The sequence below is a fragment of the Sesamum indicum genome, linkage group LG6, assembly GCF_000512975.1.
Source record: "Sesamum indicum cultivar Zhongzhi No. 13 linkage group LG6, S_indicum_v1.0, whole genome shotgun sequence".
Classification (NCBI taxonomy): Eukaryota; Viridiplantae; Streptophyta; class Magnoliopsida; order Lamiales; family Pedaliaceae; genus Sesamum; species Sesamum indicum.
The window spans coordinates 9,131,268-9,150,044 of NC_026150.1; the positions used below are offsets into that span (position 1 = coordinate 9,131,268).

The 18,777-nt window shown below is 42.6% G+C and overlaps 1 protein-coding gene across 1 annotated transcript; it reads right to left on the reverse strand.

Annotated features, from left to right (window-relative positions):
• Window positions 11,875–17,299, reverse strand: LOC105164250 (probable RNA-dependent RNA polymerase 5). Its single transcript, XM_011082863.2, is given in 9 exon segments — window positions 11,875–12,328; window positions 12,405–12,565; window positions 12,682–12,826; window positions 13,338–13,489; window positions 14,250–14,315; window positions 14,318–14,396; window positions 15,441–15,666; window positions 16,241–16,466; window positions 17,134–17,299. Coding segments are annotated over 9 exon segments (1,464 nt in total). The 3' UTR covers window positions 11,875–12,085.

Genomic DNA, 18,777 nt, shown 5'->3' on the forward strand with positions numbered 1-18,777 from the left:
CTTGCATATATAGTTGTACAAGTTTTTTGAGGTTAAGGCACAGAAAAGGTGACGAGTCAAGATATACACATGGCGGGCTCCCCTTACATGCTTAGACAGTGAACATGCGAGTACAGTACACGCTCACACTCACCACATCGTTATCTCAATTACATCTACTTTTCTTTCTTTCTTACTATCCGGGTCGGAATTAGCGATCTCGTGAAACAATCTCAACACAAACGACTACCTCCTCCTAGATCAGATTTTGGGCTCCCTGAGAATAAAACACGAACCGTGAGCTCGTCGGGCACGTCCCCGACAATGACCCTCCGATGCTCAAGTTAGGTTGATCGAGAGAAATGTATACTATCTCAATGTTCGATCTCAATAAATGCGTAATAGTTACCTTAATAACGGCATTTCGGGGTCTATTTATAGAGCACAACTGGATACTGTTGACTGGGCCACGTGGCCTTATCCTGCTGGCTTGCGTTCTGATCGAACGGCTGTCATTGTCCGGGTTTTCGGTCTGTTTGTGCGATCCGGGTCGGGTCCTCCGCGACCCGCCCGTTATAAAAGGCGCGGATCTTGATCGTGAAAGGACTTTAATGCCCTTAATGAATGGTACTTTGGTCTTTTCGCAGGGGATAAATGTGTACTCCCATCATTACTCCCTCACTTTTTCAAAGTGCAATGTCGTTGCCTTTGAAGAAGTCGAATAGTCGCATCCGTCGATCGGTTAACCAGGCGGGCACGTGGCAACATCTTGTCGACTGACCCATGGCGCGCATCTCCAGAGGGGTTCGTCTATAAATACATCGGCCATTCAAACCTTTTCGCCTGCCCCACATATAGACTTTCAGCGACCCGTGCTCACAACTTGAAGTTCGCATTCGATCTGTAGCTTCCAGAGCCATCCTGTTCTAAGGTACGATGTCTTCCAGCTCTAGTTCGAACTCTAAGTCGCGCCCTGGCTCGGGGTCTTCTGCGACCCCTTCTGAGTCTGCGTCTGGGTCCGCGTCTAGGTCTGTGTCTGGGTCTGCTTCTGGGTCCGCATCTAGGTCTGTGTCTGGGTCTTCTCATGGGTCTTTCTCTACCTCCCCAAAAAGGAACAAAAAAGGTTCCCTATTTTCAAACTCACTGATGAACAGGCCGGTCCTTCTACTCTTGCAAAATTCCAAGATAGGCTTGCTAAAAACCCCGTAGTCAGTAAAGTTAGGACGCCCGTTCTTAAGATTAGGGAGAAATATCACATACCCTCCAATCACGACATTGTTATTCCTGCTACTTTGATCACATGCACCGTCCTCCCGAGGGTTTCAGCGCTTTTTCTATCAAACACCTCGATGCTGGCCTTCGATTTCCTTTGGCTCCCCCTATAGCCTCGATTTTGAATAAACTGGGGTTGTGGCCTATGCAACATCCCCCAATTCTATTTCTCATATTGTCCTTTTTGTTGTAATAATGCAATTCCTAGGTATAGAACCCAGTTTTGATAATTTTTGGAGTTTGTACTCTTTCACTACTTCGAAATGATCCGGTAGTAGAGGTTTCTTTTATCTTTCGGCCAAGCCCGACTGTGGATATCTAAGTGCCCTGAAGTTGAATGTAGGGGTCTGGTTAGATCGCTATATTTTCATTCGATCTCCTAGAGGTGTCTGGCCCTTTAAAAACGAATGGACCAAATATAAACCCATTCCAAAAACAAGTGGAGGGGGGCTGGAGGGCGATCAGATAAATAGCCTAACGGCTTATAAATACGACCCCAAGAAGCTTCTCACTGAGAAGGTTTTGCAACTTCCTGGGCTCTCTCTAGCGTCCCTCCACATCGAAGAGTCTTTAGGTGATTTTCTTTTCTAGCACTGCTTTTGTCATCCTGTTCAAACTCGCTTACACGCTTTGATTTTTCTTGCAGAGAGTATAATCATAAGTTCGCGTAATGCTCTACGAATAAAGGCAGCCGCGAATAAAGTGGCCAAGGCCAAGGCCAAGGGAAAGCAGGTCGCTCCTGCTAAAGATCTTCCTGCTAAGGACCTTCCTCCTGTACCTGTTCCTCCACGAGCCCGCGAGCCAGCGAGTCCCGCTAATCATCAGCCTATCCCAGTTGATAGCGAAGAGACTCCTTCCCAACCCCTCCTCGGATATAACACTAGCGACCTAGAGCTGAATTTAGACACTACTAGCGGAGACCAGGGGGGTGAGTCTAAGAGACCAGATCGCGATAGTGGGGAGAAGTCGAAGAAAAGAAAGCGGTCCTTGCAAAAACACGGGCAGGGGGAAGCTTCGAAGGGGAAAGAACTGGCGGATCCTTCTGGTTCTTCAAAATCCAAATCCCAACAGCCTAAAACTCTGAGCAGGATGGCTAGGGAAGCTGCATACAAATCTAGCCAAGAGGACGAGCGAGATAGGTTCCTGAGGTTGGAGCAGCTCGCTTTGCATTGGGAGGAGACTCGGGGATTTGTAAGGGGTCCTCAGTCGCAGTCTTCTGCACCTCAAGGAGATGGAACACCTAGGAGGTGGGATTGCTCTTCCAGCACGGTGCTTTTCTCGGAAGCAGGGGGGGAACCTTTCGACCTGTACAATTATTTGACCTCCCTTCGCGACCAGAGTTCCTTAGTGATGAACAATCCTGTTCGGATCGAGCAATATGGGGCTCATGCCATGCTGCAGGTAATCTCTTGTTCTTGGACCGGTTCGCATGTTCGAACCCGAATAACTTTGCGTGATTTTGTAGGGCTTAAAATTTCTTCGGAGCTTGTCCCTGAAGTGCACATCCTATCGTAAGAACTACATCATGACTGATAGGAAGGTGAAGGAGCTCCAAGCCCAGCTGGTAGAGTGGGATAACCGAGATCTCAAGCACGCAAACGACATGCTGGCCCTCGCAGAAAAGATCAAGAACTTGGAGAGCGAGCTCGATGTCGCTAAGAAGGAGAAGGAGATCGCCCTATTTGAGAGGGATGTTGCCTTGTCTGAAGGCAGGAAGGAACGATTCGAGGCTGGACTAGCCGAAGGCCATACGCGAGGTTTTGAGGAAGGCCAGTCCGGTCGCATCACTCTGGAAGAACACCAAAAACTCCTGGCTGGTTCTCGAATGGCTATCGTCCGCGATTTCTTGAAGACAGACACCTTCACGACTGCCTTGGAACTCAAGTCTGCTGACTTATTCGCCAAGGGTTATAAGACCTGTGAAGCTCAAATCGAGAAGCTTGATGGATTCCAAGAGTCCTTTGATCGCAGCCAGTTGGACATCACTCTCGATGGCGATCTCCAACCTTATCCCCCCGACCCTGATCTGAAGGATGGCGAGTTCGCTGCTTTGCGCGCAGAGTTTGAAGCTGAGGCTGAGGACAAAGATGATGATGTGATGCTGCCTGATCTCCCCTCTTTTTTAATAGGATTTTGATCATATTTTGTATGACCCGTTCTTCCCCCTGATACTTTGACAACATTGACTTGTAAATTTGGGGAATTGACCCTTGGGGCATATTCTTGTGATGAGACTTGTAAATGAAACTTCATCAATGAACTCATTTTTTGTCATCTAGCGTGTTTACTTCCTTCTATTTCCTTTCACTGCTTTCCTTCATTTGAAGATTGCATCTCTTTTCATATCGCATGTGCAGAACGCATTTCAGTTCGCATAACAAAATGCTTCTTTTTCAGTTAGAAAGAAGGATGCGTCTTTTTCGGATCGCATAGTTGGACGCGTCTTTTTCAGTTCGCGTTTAGTTGGATGCGTCTTTTTCAAATCGCATAGTTGGACGCGTCTTTTTCAATTCGCGTTTAATTGGATGCGTCTTTTTTGAATCCCATAGTTGGACGCGTCTTTTTCAGTTCGCGTTTAGTTGGTTCCGTCTTTTTCGGATCGCATAGTTGGATGCGTCTTTTTCAGTTCGCGTTTAGTTGGATGCGTCTTTTTCAGATCGCATAGTTGGACGCGTCTTTTTCAGTTCGCGTTTAGTTGGATGCATCCTTTTCAGATCGCATAGTTGGACGCGTCCTTTTCAGTTCGTGTTTAGTTGGATGCGTCTTTTTTAGATCGCATAGTGGGACGCGTCCTTTTCAGTTCGCGTTTAATTGGATGCGTCTTTTTCAGATCGCATAGTTGGACGCGTCTTTTTCAGTTTATGTTTGTTACTTTGAAAACTTTGATGATAGATAAAAACAAAGGCATAAAAAGTACGCATAAAATTGTAAGCATAAAAATGTATGCAGTTTTATAAATTTGCTTCCGGGAAACTATAGTTTGTACAAGTTTCTACAAGCATTGATGTATGCAGTAATTACTATATCCAATATACAAGATGCGATCTTCCTAACCTTTACACAATTGGTGGCCCTCCACAGGCTCCGGAATTCGACCTACTTGAGGTTGATGGCCCTACACAGGCACCAGAATGCGATCTCTTTGTTGACCTTTCACAGGCACCAGAGTCCGATCTCCTTAAGATTGATGGCCTTTCACAGGCACCATAGCGCGACCTCTGCGTTGTTGGCCTTTCACAGGCACCAGAATGTGGTCTCTTCGTTGTTGGCCTTTCACAGGCACCATAGCGCGACTTCTGCGTTGTTGGCCTTTCACAGGCACTAGAATGCGGTCTCTTTGTTGTTGGCCTTTCACAGGCACCAGAATGCGATCTCTTCATTGTTGGCCTTTCACAGGCACCATAGTACGACCTCCCTGTTCATGCGTAGAACTTCTTCAAGTTCTGTATATTCCACGGGCGCGGCAAGTCTCGACCCCGCATGTCTTGCAGCCTGTATGTACCCTTCTTCCTGATCTCGATCACTTTGTACGGTCCCTCCTATGGCGGCTCTAGCTTTCCCACATGCTTGGAGGCTTCTACCTTTTTCAACACGAGATCTCCTACTTGCAGTTGGCGTGGTCGAACCCTGCGATCATAGCTCTTCATCATCAATCCCTTGTGGTGCAGGATTCGGGCATACGCGACCTCTCTCTTTTCTTCGATTACCGTGAGATCGAAGCTTCGCTCATCCCGGTTAGCTTCAGGATCATACTGCATGATTCTTTGGGACTCCTCCTCAATCTCTGCCGGAATGATAGCTTCTGTTCCGTATACTAGGCAGAAAGGGGTCTCGCCCGTGGCAGATCGCGAAGTTATGCGGTATGCCCACAGAACTCTAGGCAGTTCGTCAACCCATGACCCCTTGTTCTCGAGGTGTGTCTTCAAGTGCTGCAAGATCGTTCGGTTAGTCACCTCGGTCTGTCCGTTCGCTTGAGGGTTCGCCACTACTGTGAAGTGCTGCGCGATCTTTAGTTCCTTGCACCATTCTGTAATCTTTCTTCCTTGAAACTAGGTGCCATTATCAGATATCAGTATTCTAGGTATCCCAAACCTGCAAATGATGTTCTTCCAGATGAAGTTGATGACTTCCTTCTCGGATATCTTGGCCACAGCCTCCGCATCGACCCACTTGGAGAAGTATTCGACTGCCACAATGATGAATTTCTTCTAAGCTTGAGTGGGTGAAAAAGGTCCTACAATGTTAATTCCCCACTGATCGAACGAACATGCTATTCTGATAGGCTCCATTGGGGTCGCAGGCTGGTGTATCAGGAACGCAAATTTTTTACAGCTCTCACATTTTCTCACCAGGTCCTTGGAATCTTTGATCAAGGTGGGCCAGAAATATCCTTGTCGTATGATTTTTTGGGCCAGCGATCTCGCGCTCGAGTGGTTTCCATAACTCCCTTCGTGGATTTCTCGCATCACGTAAAGGGCTCTCTCATCGTCTAAATATTTCAAGAGAGGCCCGTCCACTGTTTGCTTGTAGAGCTGGCCGGCTAGTAAGGTGAATCGAGTAGCTAGAAATTTGACCCTCTTCGCAGCAATGGGGTCGACGGGCAGAGTACCATCCTCAAGATACTTCACAATTTCATCCTTCCATGACCCTGTCTCTGAGACCACCTGCACCTCAGCTCTGCTCGAAAGGGCCGATCGTTCGCGTACTAGGGCTGTGATCTTGCGATCTCAGATTCCATCCATGGCAGCTCCGAATTTAGATAAGGCGTCCGCCTTGTTGTTTTAGCTCTAGGAACCTGCAAAACAGAACACTTCTCAAATTTTCCCATTAATCGCTGAACGATCTCTTTGTACGATGTCATCGTCCTCTCCCTTGTTTCGTACGTTCCTTCGATCTGTAGGGCAATCAATTGAGAGTCTGTAAAAACCTCCAGGTCTCGGGCGCCGGCTTCATGTGCGAGCTCTAGACCCAGTATGAGTGCTTCATACTCTGCTTCATTGTTCGTCACTGGGAAAGATAAGCGAGCTGCAACTTCAATCTCTACTCCCTTTGGCCCTTGAATTAATATGCCTGCTCCTCCATTATTAGCGTTAGAAGATCCGTCCACATGTAGCATCCATTTCAGGCAAGACTGTTCGATTGTTTCAGACTCTTTCTGATTGCTGGACAACTCCATCACAAAGTCTGCAAGCACCTGTGCTTTCTGGGCCGTTCTAGATTGATAGTCAATGTCGTACTGCCCCAATTCGACCGCCCACTTAATCATTCTCCCGGAGGCTTCGGGTAGCGACATCACGTGCTTGAGAGGGTGGTTCGTCAGCACCACCACTTTATGCGACTGGAAGTAAGGTCGCAGTTTTCGAGCTGTTACCACCAATGCCAGAGCCAGCTTTCCATCTCCGAATACCTGGACTCCGCACCCTGAAGCATCTTGCTGACATAGTAGATCGGGTTTTGATTGTTTCCTTCTTCCCTCACCAGTACCGAACTGACTGCATTTTCGGATACTCCCAGGTACAAAAACAGCGTTTCTCCTTCCTTAGGGTTTGCGAGCAGGGGGGACTTAATAAGATATTCCTTCAATTCCTGTAGCGCATGATCGCATTCTGTGGTCCATGTTAAGTTTTTCGCTTTTCTCAAGACCTTGAAGAAAGGTAAGCTTCTATCTGCCGATCGAGATATAAACCTGCTCAGCGATGCTATCTTGCCCGTAAGTTTCTGTACTTCTTTGATCGAAGTCGGTGACCTCAAATTCATTACAGCTTGGATCTTTTCTGGGTTCGCTTCTATTCCTCGTTCGCTAATCATGTATCCCAGAAATTTTCCTCCACTTACTCCAAATGTGCACTTGTCTGGGTTGAGTTTCATTCCATGCGACCTCATTATACCGAATGCCTGAGCAAGATCTTCGAGATGATCCTGCGATCTTTTGCTTTTTACCAGCATATCATCCACATATACTTCCATCGTCTTTCCAAGCAAGTCCCCGAACATCTGGTTCACGAGCCGTTGATAGGTCGCACCTGCATTCTTCAGCCCAAACGGCATCATGTTGTAGAAGTAAATCTCTTTATCCGTGATGAACGAAGTCTTGTCCCTATCCTCCTTCGCCATGTGGATTTGATGATACCCTTGATAAGCATCCATCATTGAAAATATTTTGAACCCGGCTGTGGAGTCGACCATCAAGTCAATCCTCGGCAGATGATACGGATCCTTCGGGCAGGCCTTATTCAGATTTGTGAAGTCAACACACATGCGCCATTTCCCAGAAGATTTGGGGACTAACACGACGTTAGAAAGCCAATTCGTATATTGGATCTCGGATACGTACCCGGCTTTTAGTAACTTTTCGACCTCCTGTCTGATTATTTCGTTCCTGTCGCTTTTGAACGACCTCTTCTTTTGCTGCACAGGTCGGGCTTTGGGGTCGACATTTAGGCGATGAACAATGACTCAGGGATCGATCCCTGTGAAGTCCGATGGACTACATGCAAATATACCAGCGTTCCTCTTCAGAAATTCTATCATAGCCATCTCCCCATCCATGCTTGCCCCTATTCGTGTTGTCTTGTCGGGTTCATCTGTACGAGTTGCACCTTCTTATACTCCCCGTTGGGCTTCATATGTTCTGCTTCATAAGGCCGAGGTTCGGCATCCTCTTTGACCCTTCTCTTCTTCTGACTAGGTTCTCCTTTGAGCGACAGATTATAACATTTGCGCGCCTCTATCTGGTCGCTAGCTAGCTCCCCCGTTCCGTTCTCAGTTGGGAATTTCATCTTTATATGATAAGTGGAAACAACAGCTCTAAATAGATTCAAACCGGGTCTACCTAGAATTACGTTGTATGCGAAGGGGGTATCGACCACTAGGAACTTGACCATCAACGTCTTTCGCTTAGGCACTTCTCCCATTGATACTGGCAATTCGATCGTGCCCAGCGATGCAACCTCGCTACCTCCGAATCCGACCAACGGAGTTCTCACGGGCTCGAGACGGGCATTCTCCAACCCCATTTTATCGATCACGTTCTTAAATATGATGTCGGTCGAACTCCCGCTGTCAATCAGCACCTTATGAACAGTGAAATTTGCGATGTCTAGTTTGACAACCATGGGGTCATTCATGTCTTCACTTCCCTTTGACCTGTCCGAACTGTCAAAAGAGATGGCTTCCTCTTCTTCGACCTTGAGGACGAGTCCGAGCGCATCTTTTCCGTGTCCAACCTGAATCTCTGGTACTCGAACCCCCTGCGGTCGTGTATATCACTCCCATGGTCGGTGCATTGCTCCCTCCGGTTAGGGCTCTATCAGTTTTTGTAGGGCCCGGATTTTGATCTCTGCTCCTCGATCGGCTCCTTCTTGCTTCCCCACTGATTTTGCAATTTGGGGGGACTCGATCTCTGAAATATCCTTGTCTAACCAGCCTTTCGATCTCATCCTTCAGTTGGAAGCACTCTTCAGTGTTGTGTCCCCTCTCTCGATGGAACCTGCAATATTTGTTAGAAAATTTTTTGGAGGGAGTGTACCTCGTGTGCCTCGGCCACTTAAGGACATCGGCATTCTCGACCATCATCAATGCTTTCTCTCGCGACATGGCCAGTGGAGTATAGTTGTGGTATTTGGGTATATACTTGGGTTCCTTCTGCTTCTCTGGTTTTTGCTTGTTACCACTCCCCTCTCTGTTTTCATACGGTCGTCTGGGCACAGGCTCGCGCTCCTTTCGTTCGGAGTCTTTCATCGCGTTCATTTCCTCTTCGTCAATGTATTTCTGCGCCACCGCCATCAGTTGTTCGACGTCATAGGGCGGGTCGCGTGCGGGAGCAGAGGCAAAAGGTCCCTTTCGTAGCCCATGGATGAGGATGCTCACCATCATATCGATCCTCAACTCCTGCACCTCCAGCGTTTCATTGTTGAACCTTCCCATGAAGTTCTTCAAAGTTTCATCTTCTCTCTACTGAATATTGAACAGGTGAGTTGCCGATCTTTTCTGTTTCTTCTTACTCGCAAAATGAAAGTTGAACTTCTGCACTAGCTGATCATAGGATTCGATACTTCCTCGGGGCAGATTTGTAAACCATTCTTGAGCCTTCCCTGTGAGTGTAGTCGCGAATAATTTTGCCATGATCGGGGCTGGCTGCCCGTATAAATTCAGCACCATTTCGAACGCGGCTACATGTTCTTGCGGATCCTTCATTCCGTCATATCTCCGTAAGTCGGGTACTCTGAAACCCGGTTCAACCGTCTGAATCAGAATGTCATTGCAGAAGGGAGAATTCTTGTTTTGAGACACTATCTCCCCCTGTTTTTTCAGCTCATCAATCTGTTTGTTCAAGCTGTTTATCTGTTTTCCCACACTCTCGACCTCGGCCCGCGATATTATGGGCTCCCTTTTTTTCGCGCGAACATGGCTACTGGAGCCGGCATCAGATGATGCGGGTCGCTTACTACGTTGTTTCTGCTCTCCTTGCACCCTCGACTCTCTCGGTGGTTCTGCATTTTCGAATAACTTTCTCCTCGCCGTTTCTTTGACCAGTGGAGTAGCAGTTCTTCTCTCATACTCCACAATGGCATTTCGACTGGCTTCCTCTATCATTCTCTGGAGTTCATCCTTTGTGATCTGAACAAGTGCTCCTCCCTTTCTTGGTGTCTCCTCTTCTCCGGCGTTTCTCCTCGATGAACCTTCCATGGCAATAAGAAATTCTCAGACGTTCCCACAGACGGCGCCAATTGATCCAGGTCAGAATTAGCGATCTCGTGAAACGATCTCAACACAAACGACTACCTCCTCCTAGATCAGATTTTGGGTTCCCTGATAATAAAACACGAACCATGAGCTCGTCGGGCACGTCCCCGACAATGACTCTCCGACGCTCAAGTTAGGTTGATCGAGAGAAATGTATGCTATCTCAATGTTCGATCTCAATAAATGCGTAACAGTTACCTTAATAATGGCGTTTCGGGGTCTATTTATAGAGCACAACTGGATACTGTTGACTGGGCCACGCGGCCTTATCCTGCTGGCTTGCGTTCTGATCGAACGGATGTCATTGTCCGAGTCTTCGGTCTGTTTATGCGATCGGGGTCGGGTCCTCCGCGACCCGCCCGTTATAAAAGACGCGGATCCTGATCGTGAAAGGACATGCCCTTAATGAAAGGGAATTTAGTCTTTTCGCAGGGGATAAATGTGTACTCCCATCACTTACTTATTTTCCTTTCTTTCATTTTTGTTTTTTCTTTTGCAGTTAATATCACCGCAGTAAGTCCGAGTCAAACCGCCCACACGCGAACTAAATCTTTAATCAGAAAATTGTCACCATTTAAGCAAAAATGCGCTTTTAGAATCTGGCCGTTTGATGGGGGTGAAATCAATTTAAAGGGCAAAAGATGTCGTGGCAAATCAATTCGGGCAGGCGGTAAATTGGGGAAGAAGACGACGTCAGCTTTGAGGCCGACAAAGGGGAGACGTGGCTGAAGGAGAACTTTTGACAAAAGGGGACGCCTGCAACTGAAGGCTTTCCTTTTTTGGAAGAACCAATTTGCAAGCTTGTTGAAACCCAAGATTTAAGTTTTGTTTTGATAGGGAATTGTAATTCTCTTTTCAGATTTTTGTTCAAATTTTCAAACAATTGTATTTATGGGTTCTGTAGGACAATTTGGCGCTCAATGAAGAATGATCTAATTTTCTGAAATTTCCGCTCAACCCCCCTTCTCTTTGTTTCTCCCACCTTCCCATCATTGCTCGAATCAAATTTGGTAAACTTTAAACAATTGATTTTTCATTTTAAGGAGTCTGAGTTTTTCCATTTAATGAACATTAGATAAGGAGTTGAGTTGTTCCATTTAATGAACAAATTGTGCAGAGAACCAACATATAAGAATTCTTAAGTATCTGAATAAAGAAACTTCATACCTACCAAGCTCGAGAGTCCCTTGAACATTGCTGCTTACCAACAAGGAGAACCATTTAAGAGTTTCCATCCGAACAAGGATGTAGTCGATGTCAAGACATGACACCACACATCGGCAAGCAACCGGTGCTCTGGCCCCATATGTCGGTTGTGTCTCCGCACTGATTTCATACTAAAATCACTGTCCCTGCTTAGTGTCCATCATATATTTTCACCACGTTGGCAGCAAACAGCAGTATGGCAAGCTACCACAAAGATTAGTTTCCTCGAAAGCTTCAGCAAAGTTTCACTGGGAACACCTTAGTAGTGTCAACCAATGTTATGTGTTGGTTTATGAATTTTATTCTTTTGTATAATATATCTAACATAAATAATTATTTATTATATGTACCAAAAAACAAAGTACCACAATTACTAATAATAACAAAAAAAGATATATTTCAAATTGAACTTTTAAGGCTATTTTCATCTGTAAGACCTCTTTTGCTTTGTTGGAGTTGATTAGATTCGGATAAATTAACTTGTGATTAAAATTAGAATTAGTAGGAAGTAAGGCGATTACCACCACCACCTTGGCTTGGATAGGAATCATGCCACAATCGGGTGCTATGACGGGCTGCATCTTATCACGCGCTCCATCGAAATGAAATAACCAAAATATTGTACTTGATTGATATGGATATCAGACAGACCAACACTCCCAAGTAAAGGATGCCAAAATACATGTTTCTAAACATGTAAAGCTCGAATCAGTTCATAGTTAATGTAACTATAAATACTCAAGTCACCCGAAGTGATAGCTAGGCAAGCATAGGCACAGAGAATGACATATGATACACAGAGAACACATAGGCATGCATACAGACTGTACAACAAAGATGAGGATAAGGCTGCATTTCAGTACAAGCACAGCCATGCTTGCCACTATTTCAACAACTCGCGAAGAACAGACGGTAAAATTGCAATCGGCTCCTCCTTTGGACCAGCTAATTTCCAGGCACACAGATCACACAGTGCAGACCCTGCTACTTTCCATGCAAAACTGCATCTCGTCACACCATGACGCATTGCATAGTCGTACACCACATGATATATAGCGACAGATTCCTCATAGATCTCTTCAGTATTCTTTGCACTTTCTTCCATACAAGGAGCTTCATACAACAACTGCATTTTCACAGATCGTTAACATGACAGCTCCATTTTTTCGTGAAAACTACACTCAAGGAGCAAAGTTTATTACCTGCTTGTACTTGTGGATAACATCACGTGCAGCCAGATCCTTAGATTCGTCGCTGGATTTCATGGCACTTGTCATTTCTTCTCGGTAATCTTTATACCTAGCCTTCCACTTGAGGTATAGCTCAGGGTTTGGATCGTCAAGGCACGGCAATTTCCAGATTTCTGGAGAAGGTGCAGAGTAGTCAAGTTAGCACTGTCATCAGCTAGAATTATTGACTTGAAGTTGCATCAGTATTGATGAATGACTTGCATGAATTGTTGATTGCGATTCAAGTTACCTTTTCCGGGCACAGCCTCGTTTTTAAACGCCTGTATTGTATCGTATATTCGGCCCAATATAGAGGACGAGTGGTAGCTAAACTCAGCCCCCCTTTCCATGTGATGCGGATACATCTCCACTCGCAACTCGTTAGGAACTTTAACCTGTGAGTACCGGAACATGTAAGTAGTATGCTGGTAATATCTTCCATATTACCAACATATGAATGTGATTATTTTATTTATAATAGCAATTCTAGCCATAAAACATGACAATCGGGCAAGTAAACTACACTGGTCGTGTATCATATTCGACTGCAAATAAATATATGTTCATCAAAATTGTATCATATTCAAAGGATTGATGATGCAAATGAATTTTTAAACAAAATATATAAGTTAAAACTACTTACAATCAATAATAATTTTCTAATGATATATGGTTGTAGAATGTATATAATAAGGTAACTGCGTATGTGGATTTTAGTAAGAAGGAACAAATTTTCTTTAAACCTTCTAACTTTTGTTTAAGTCAAGACACATTTTGCCAGCCCAAATTAGTTAGTATATGCCCTTACTTAATTTTAATAGTATAGTATAGATGGTGAACGGCAGAAATGGGTCATTTTAAAAGATGAGAGCTCACATAAAAATATTGAAAACAAGCAAAAGTAACCTTTTTCCCACTTTCTGGGGCGTCTAGTGCGTCATAGTAGATGTCAATCAACTGAATGATCTTTTTCTTCAAAGAATGCTTCTCAGAGGCACAATCATCACCTAACGTCAAGAGCCGATCCATAAATGTGAGCCAGCTATCTGCTGCCAGAGTGATAAAATGCGAGCAAAAACAACTTAAGGAAAACAAAAAGAGGAAAGAAAAGAGAGCCAGAATTAGGCACATTATGTACCATTGAACTTTGACTAGTCTGCATGAAAACTGATAAATCCAACCAAATCATGGAATCATTGCAGAAAAAGCTCTAAACAAACCTATTGAATCTATGTTTTGATACAGTTCAAAGGTTGCACAAGTTTTCATAACCATTTCTGGAAAAGCAACAACTTGCGTTTGACAGTGTCATAGACATGAATATAATAAAAAATGCACTTGCTGAAGACTCCGGAGGAGACAGTCTCATTACATGTTTGCAAGGACAAATCCCCATGTTTTACTCCTCTTGAGCGGTCACTAGTCCTAACAGTATTGATTTCCCTAGAAGAAAAGTTGCCTCTTCTGTAATAAAATTCATAAATAAATGGGAAAGTAACATCAAGAGAATAACATAGAAAATAAAATACATAAGGTATTTAATATAGATAAAAAGAATTAAGGCAAATTTTACTTTTATCTGAAGGATGATTTTGTTAAGTTAAACACATGAAATAGTCGGTTGTTGCCATTTAGATTCAGAAAGCAGATTATATTGTAGAATGCTTCAGCAAATGATATATGCTCCGATCAGAATTTAGACCAGTTTATGGATCATTTTATTAGAAGCACAAGTTATCCAAGAGTGCACACGGAGTACCTATCATATAGAATTTATTTACCAAACATACATCAACCAAGATACTTAGTTCATAACCAAAAGTGAATGCCTTCGTTCCCGAGCTTCTTGGAATAACTGAAAAAGTTCATGTTCCAACTCCATATCCGTGGATTTCTTATCTTCGAATCAGCAGGTGTTGAGTAGAAGCGTTTCCATGGTTCACTTGCTTTAAAATATTTTAATAGCTGAAATGTATGAGAAGCATTCCACCTTTAAACAAAAGATGTATATATATAAGGAAGCATTAGAATGCAATTCCAGAGCAATCATCTTTTTGTTGAATCGAGTTCAGCAATTTCTTCCCGTAATCATTTCTTACATGTTCAAAAATTCACACGGGATATGAATGACCACTGAAATTGTAAATCAAACAAGAAATGAAGCTGTTTTACCAGGTACTGTACACAGCTCTATATCAAATGGACAAACAACATGATTTCTTGCATTCTTCCTCTTCAATTTTTTCATCGTATTGGTCTTAGATAATCAAGGAAAAGAAGCCTTGCTAGGAAAAAGACAACTTTGAGATTTATCTCCATGTGATGTGGGATGATAGTACACACTGAATGTCATAAACCCCTAGACGAGCGACTTGGAAAGCACAATAAGATAGAGAGACTTGATGAAAGCGTAACAAGTAGCAATTATCTGCAAGCTAAATAAATTTGCTCAATCATCTTGACTACTCTAACTGAAGATGTTTATTAGGAACTAGAAATGAACCAAATGTGATAAAGATTCTATGTTTTTTTCAGAAGTATAGTTCTCCATTAAATCATAAAAACAAAGAACAAAAGAAAAAAGTAAACCAAGGGATGCCACATAGAAATCACGTAGAGAAACTCAGTGTGCCAGGGAACTTAAACATTAGATCAAAACAGATGCGATGGTTCTGTCACTACTGAAGATACACTTCAAGTCTCTCAACATTTAGAAAACATATAGATAGACCCCACATCAGCCAACTTGTACACAATCAAGTTTTTCCCCCACTTTTTTTTTTTTATATAAATAAAAGAAGATATCAATAAATTTGCATTTGGATTTACTTCCATCTGAAGCTCTTTGGAAACAAGGGACAGTTAGGATTTTACCCTGAATTTCTCCAGTAGATGAAATTTAAGGTGTGAGCCAAAAGCAACATAATGGAGCATAAAACACTTACACAACTACATAAGCATATAAACAAACAGTTTGCACAATTAATCTCTGATCCGAGAGATGCTAACCTCAGGGTTTCTTGAAACCCAATACATGTCTCCATCAAAATCACCAGTTGCCATTTCATAAGCTGCAGACCTTTTCCCTTTGGTTGAAAAGAAAATGCCATATTTGGCATTGCCAACCACCTCTTCCAACTCCTCCTTGTATACAGCCTCCATAACATGAACATCCCCAAAATGCATGCCAGGATTCCGATACACTAATACCTTCCCTGAAATTTGACCATTGTCACTGCATATTCAGCAAGATATCGTCAGCAAGACACAGGTTTCTTATTTCGAAGAGAACTCATTAAATATTTTGATGGCAGTTGAGGATTGGGAAAAATGAAATCATAAACAAGGAAGTTTAATATGTTGATATTTTGAAGTGTTTGCGGTGGAAATACAAATACAAAATGGTTCATGTACATTGCAAAGGATTTGATATACAGGTGATAGACAGAAGTACTCTACATTCTCAAAGATCTTTTATGAAAAGAAAATAAAAAATCCCAGGGAAGAAGTGAAATTGCTCAAGCCTGCCAGTTTTGCCTATATTTGGGCCATCTAAATTGAACTTTTAGCTCCATAAGATAGGAGGTTAAACACTTTTCGTCCTCTGCTCTGTGAGATTTTCAAAATTGTCCCAAAATCAGAAAAACTCGACATGGATGTGGAAGAAGTAGTGTGATGCATGACTAAATCATAACACCATAACTTTGATACAAAAACTTTTAACATGTAACGCCACGCACTATGGTAAGTAGACCATCCTTGGATAGAAGCTGAGACGCCAAAGTAACAAGAGAAGGACTTTCACATACAGGATAACACAGACTTCATGGTTCTTTAATACACCAGTAGGATCTGCTGTCCCCATCAGGTAAAAGCTTTCACTGACTGGTATCTTCCCTTGTTTAAGTTTGATTTTCTCGCCACTTTCCAGACTTGACAGACAATGCTGGAGATATGGTTCGCTAAGTGGTATTCCAGAAGAAATCATTCTTCGTTCCACAACTCCAACTTCTAGTCCATCATAATTGGAAGCAACTGCAAGAAGAATATGTTTCCAAGAAAAGATAAAATCAAACTTATGCTGAGATAAAAATCAAGTGGGAGTAGACTGATATTCCTGGTCTGAAAGTTTCTAGGAACCAGTTAAGGAAACATTAACTTTTTCTGAAAATTCAATGCCCCGAGAGGAGGGAGACTGATATTACCATAAGAACTTGTACTAGGAAAAAGAAAGGAACCTCTTGGAGTACACATGTACTGGAAACCAGAAATCAGTAGAAAATAAAATAAAAAGGGTAAATTGCATTTTTTTATCCGAACTATATGTGTTTTCATATTTAGACATCTAAATTTTTTTATGTCAACTTGTCATCTTAGTTCGCGAAATTTTTGCCAAATAAGGCTATAATCCAACCGATTTTTCTGTCGGAAAAACATCACATGCACTGCACATGACATATTTAAGGGCAATGTATGGGTAAAATATCACATGTACTGCACATGTGATGCTTCTCCAACAAAAACATCATCCGGAAAACGGTTATATATTTTAAAGTGTAAATTTAGCAAATTTTATATGGTAACTTGACACAGAAAAAAGTTTAGATAGCAAAGTGTAAATACGGGTATAGTTCAGATGGTAAAATGCAATTTTTTTTTAAAAAAAAAGGCACATACTATGAAGAGTTGCTCTTAGAAGTACCTGTTAGTGCTGCAGGCGTATCAGAGTACACATTTCGAGTCTCTTCCAAAGCATTTGTAAGCAAGTTGCAAAAGAATTCTTGAGGAACACCCCCATAGCTCAATAGAGCAATTAAGTATTTTGAAAGAGCATTTCTGCCTGGCCTACGACTGAAAGATGAAACCATATTGCATTGATTGATATGTGAGTCTTGTCATATCATCAAATGGAACTCTTGCCTTCCAGTTTTCATATTTTGTCATGGCAAGTATTACTACGAGATAGACTTATTGGCGATGTTAACTGAATCATATCCTTACAAAGCAGTAATGGAAGGAATAAGAAGAAGAGCTTCCTGGTTGATCCTTAAAGTAAATCTGAGATGGTTATTGGCTAGTAGACTTGCAAAACAAACTCAGATCAGCAAAGTGAACAGCATGATTGGATGCATATCTTCGTGAGAAAAAAAAAAGTCAGTATGTGTTCCAAGACCTTGCCCAGATATGCTAATATACATAGTGCATTTCACCTCTAGAGGTTTGTCGTATATTCAAGTAAAGAATACCTTCTCTATCCATACAGTCAAATGCGAAAGGTTGAGAGTCCAAAGCATTACCAAAAATGCCGCTATGTAACTCTTGAAACTCTTCACTTAGGCAACTTAAACACTCATAAAGCAAACTACTGTTGCTCAATCCAGCATAGAAGCAAAATAAAGGGTTGTGGCTCACACAACCAATGAGATGATGTGCTCAAATATTTATTTGGAGAATTCAAATTCTCACATGATGAGTTGTTACTATGATTATTGATAATCAGATAGTTATTCATATTGCAAGCAATCTAATTTTTCATGAAAGGACTAAACATATTGAAATTGATTCTCATTTCATCCATGAAGTCGTTGAGCGGAAAATTTGTACTCCATTTACCTTTAATATCGGTTTTAAATATTCATTAACTTTAGGTCTTTTAAATACTTTATTCAAATATTATTTTTATTCGTCGTATTTTAATATCTTAAAAGCTTATCAAATCTTTAGCCACATCTTTTTAAATATTTGGCGCACTCATCCCATAAAAGTATAGAATATTTGATCAACTCACCGACTTCTAGATTTGAACGGTCACGTCAGTACACCCTTAATTCTAGGATTCCTGATCAGATAAAATACCTTCATAGGTTAGTTGTGTGCAATGATCAGTCTTGTCTTAGGAACCTATGTATGGGTCGTAATGCCTTTGGTTGTTTGTGTTGTCTATTGGAACTTTCAGGTGTATTGTCCTGCATGAAGTTCGTGACCGTCTCTAAAATAGTTGCCATTTTTCTTAATGTTAATCTCTCACCACAAGAAAATTGGGTTGTCAAGCACGAGTTCATTAGGCCTGATCCTATAGTTAGCAAACATTCCATGCAGTCCTTAATGCTGTCATTAGGCTCCATCGGGTTTTCCTCGTTTGCCCAACACCGGTTGCTGCAGATTGCCCTGACCCCAGGTGGAGATGGTTTAAGGTATCCAGATGAGTTGACTAGCCTCCTAGGTGGGTTGATTAATTGGGGAGAAACGGTACTTAATGACGGGCTTTGGCCACAAGCTGGACCTCCAACTTTCCAAGTAACAATGGATAAAGTTGTATTAGTTTCAGCTATTAATTCAAATCCCA